A 3,707-nucleotide genomic window follows, 5' to 3' on the forward strand; every position below is an offset into this window, starting at 1 on the left:
AAACACACCCTGCCCTTCCCATCTCTGTGCCTGAAAATGCTGCTGTCTCTCCCTGGAAATCCTTTTCTGCTCTTCCTCCTCCCCTCCCTCTTCCTCTTTCTCTTTTTCCCCCCGGAGATAAACTCCTACGCAGCCTTTAAGGTCCAGGTCAAATGTGCCTCCTCTGTGAAGGCCTTCCCAGTCATCCTTGGGTAGTGTTTGTTACCTTCTTTGACACCCCGGTGATGCTCTGTTTCTATGGATACCTGAGGGCTTGAGCTGCAATGATTGGTTCCATCAGCTCTGGAGTTTTGAACTTGAATTTCATTAATCAACTCTGCTCTCCCTCCCTGTTCACTGGCACCCAGAGGATGCTTCATGTCAGGATGTTGAATGAATAAGTGAGCGAACGAGGCAGCATCAAAGGCAGCCTGGGGAGGAAGAGGATCCGTGCGAAGTCCACAGAGCGGGGAGGAGGGCAGAGCTTGGTCTGGAGGCATGGAAGGGGCATGGGCTGCTTATTGGTCGGTGTCTGTGAGTCTCAGCTTTGTTCATGCTAACTCCAGCGAGGGGTCTCTTCTCTCCTGCTGCCACCAGAGTTTTGCTGGGTCAGAGAAGAGGTGTGCGTGTCCTTGTCATCGCCCTTTCCATTTCCAGAACCCTGCCCTTTTTGCCCATTGTTTTCTGCAGCTGACAGGCAGCCCTCCAGAGTTCCTTCCCTTCGTCCATACCTGGAGGGCAGATGAGTGGCAGTCAGACAAATCCGATCTCTCAAATAGGTTTAAAGGTCTTTTCCCAGAGACCCGGAGCTCATCTTTCCTTCCTCTGTCTCTGAAATGCCAAGGCAGCAATTCGGATCTCGAATGGCCCCAAGTAGGGGTGAAGCCAAGTGCTTTATTGCACAGAATGAATTTGTTCTTTGGGGATTCTTTGGCCTGAAGGATAGCTTAATGTCCTTATGTCACCTGGCGCCCCCAACTTGGCTGGTGCTCAGAGGCAGGAGAGCTGCCCTGCTCTTGTTTACTGAGAGGAAGGCTGAAGGGGCCTGAGGACAGGTAGGGTCACCTGCAGACTCCAGTCCTCCTGCTGGCCACTCTGATTTACTGAATGCCCAGCCAAATCAAGTCCCAGATAAATAAGTCAACTATCTGAGGTCTCCTGGCAGCAAGTGGCAGAGCTGAGATTTGCTCCCAGACTCATCTGACTTCAAAGGCAACCCCGCCTCAGCCTGGCCCAGCCACTCCAGGGGTAGCACAGGCCCCAGCTCCCAGCCCATCTAGGGACCTCATGGCACTTGGGCAGGACTAAGCCCATGGCTGCAGGCAATCACAGCCTGGGGTGGAGTTTCCTGGGTTCCTGACACCCACAGGCTCCTCCAGCTCCCAGAAGCCAATCAGAGATTTTGTGATTTCTTCCTTGGCTGAATTCTGCTCCTGTTGGAAGCAGAGGACGGAGGTTTGTCATCTCTGGTTGCGGGGCTTATCTTTTGAAACTCTGCAGTGCATGTGGAAACCTGTGAACTGGAGAAGGCGGAAGCAAGATTAAAGAGAGAAAGGATTAAGATCTACAGGGCTCCCCGTGCTCTGCAGAGGCTCTCCCGCAGGCAGTACTGCGATCTTTCTATTAGACAGCCCGCCAGCCTCCAGTGCTGGTGGTGACAAGGGCTGAGCCCCGAGTCCCAGCCTGGAGTCACCGAGAAAGCAGCATATTCAGGCACAGAGATGGGAAGGGCAGGGTGTGTTTCGGAGGTGGCAAAACACAGAAGTGGATTTCACTTGAATGATGTGCAGAAGGGCTCCACACCCCACCGTGAGATTCCCTTGGCCCTACCCTCCCAGCTCCCTCCCCAGCTGTACTAGTTATCCATTGCCGTATAACAAATTACTCCCAAGTTTAGCTGCTTAAACAGTAATAAACATCGGTATCTGTTACCTCTCCCAGTTCCAGTGGGTCAGGGATTTATGAGCAAGCTCGCTCGGGGTCGCTCCTGAGGTCGCAGTGAAGATGTCGGCCGGGGCCGTGGTCATCTGAAGGCTCGACCGGGGCTGGTGGATGTACCTCCCAGATGGCTCACTCTCGTGATGCTGGTTGTTGGCAGCGGTCCTCGGTTCCCTCCCACATGGGCCTCCCACGTGAGGGTGGCCTCCCCAGAGAGAGCGATACGAGAGAGAAGCAGGCAGAATCTGCCATGGCTTTTAATGAACTGGCCTCAGAAGTCACATACAGTCGTTTCTGCAATAGCTTCTTGGACTCCCGGATCTGCCCTATTCAGTATGAGAGAAAAACCAGACAAAGGAGTTGGGGATTCTTGGGGACTACCTCCATGGATAGCCCTAGTGAGGACAAGCCCTGGTCTACAGAGTTTCGGAGAAGCAAACACTCAGATTCTGAAGCTGACTCTTCCATTGGTTTCCATGAGGCTTTTCCAGGTGCCTTCCAATGCTGGTGGGGAGGGTGGGTGTGGTGTAGGACAGGGTGGGTGACGACCTTCCCTCGAGGGAAGGGACCTGGGGGTTGGAAGGGCCATCTGTGTCTTTCAAATCATGCCAACACATGAGACCGAACCCATCCCTGTCCATTGCCCAACTGCCCACATGGCTTCTGGAATGGTTATCCTCCAAGCAGGCCCACAAATGTGCCTTCCAGCAAATCCCTGAGACTCTGCCAGTTGGACGGCCCACACTCAACAGGAACTAGCCATGCCAACGAGATCCACGCAGGGGCCAGGGATCTGCTCAGGGGTCAGCGTGGGAGTTGGGGGATCCCAGTAAGTCTCTACGTGCCCAGCCCGGGTCCTGGACAGCTCCCACCTGCCTGCCCCTCAGGCCATGCAGGCCTTGTATAATTAGAATGCCAGGAAGCACCTACAGACAATTTTATCACACTGTGTATAATGTGTAAATACTATTAAGTTAGACAGATTTTCTCATTAATTCCCAGTCCCAGTGACAGACCAGGAATTAACACAATTGATTTTCCAGTCCCTACTCATTATCAATCATCCCCCAGAACTTAGTCACATTTCATCTGCTCCACCTGGGCCCTGGCATCTATCTGGAGGCTTCAACATATATTAAACTAATAAAGAGCAATGGGCACAGCCGTGCCAGCCCTGGAAACTGGTGGGGATGAGTAGAGAAACCAGTCTTGGGCAAAAAGTTGGAAGATTGGACAGAGCATTTGAGGGCACGGTCCCGTCCCTCTAGGATGCTGGCATCAGTCAGTGGGTACTCAGGCAAGGATTAGTCGCTCTCACTTATGAATTGCTATTTGACATACCACCTCAAGCTTAGCGGCTCAGAACAACAGTAACTGTTTATCTGCTTATGATTCTGGGGTGGACGACTTGGGCCGGTCTCTCCTGGGCTCACTCGCGTGCATTGAGCTGGTGGCCTCATGTACATGTCTGGTGGTTGGTGCCAGCTGTCGGCTGGATGGTCTGGGGGAACCTCGACTGGGACAGCTCATCTCCACTTTGTGTGGCTTCTCAAACTTCAGGGGGCTAGACCCAGCTCCTTCCCCTGGCAGTCTCAGGGTTGTCCCAAGAGGAAAGCAGAAGCTGCAAGGCTTGTTGAAGCCTAGGCTGGGAAGTCATTCAGCATCACTTCTGCCATATGCTATGGGTCAAAGTAAGTCAAAGACCAACCTAGATTCAAGGGGTTGAGAAAGAGACTCTGCCTCTCAATGAGAAGAGTAAGGTGAAGGCATATTGCAAAGGGGCGAGCCAC

The 3,707-nt window shown here is 53.0% G+C and overlaps 1 protein-coding gene across 1 annotated transcript in view; it reads right to left on the reverse strand.

Annotated features, from left to right (window-relative positions):
* Nucleotides 1-1,931: 1,931 nt before the first annotated feature.
* UBIAD1 (UbiA prenyltransferase domain containing 1) overlaps nucleotides 1,932-3,707 on the reverse strand; it is a 25,191-nt gene continuing 23,415 nt past the window's right edge. Inside the window, exon 3 of the mRNA XM_023532637.1 lies at nucleotides 1,932-2,243. Coding sequence (XP_023388405.1) covers nucleotides 2,050-2,243 — 194 coding nt within the window. The 3' untranslated portion in view covers nucleotides 1,932-2,049. The remainder of the gene's footprint in view (nucleotides 2,244-3,707) is intronic.

Source organism: Pteropus vampyrus, unplaced genomic scaffold (genome assembly GCF_000151845.1).
Source record: "Pteropus vampyrus isolate Shadow unplaced genomic scaffold, Pvam_2.0 Scaffold86, whole genome shotgun sequence".
NCBI classification, from domain to species: Eukaryota; Metazoa; Chordata; class Mammalia; order Chiroptera; family Pteropodidae; genus Pteropus; species Pteropus vampyrus.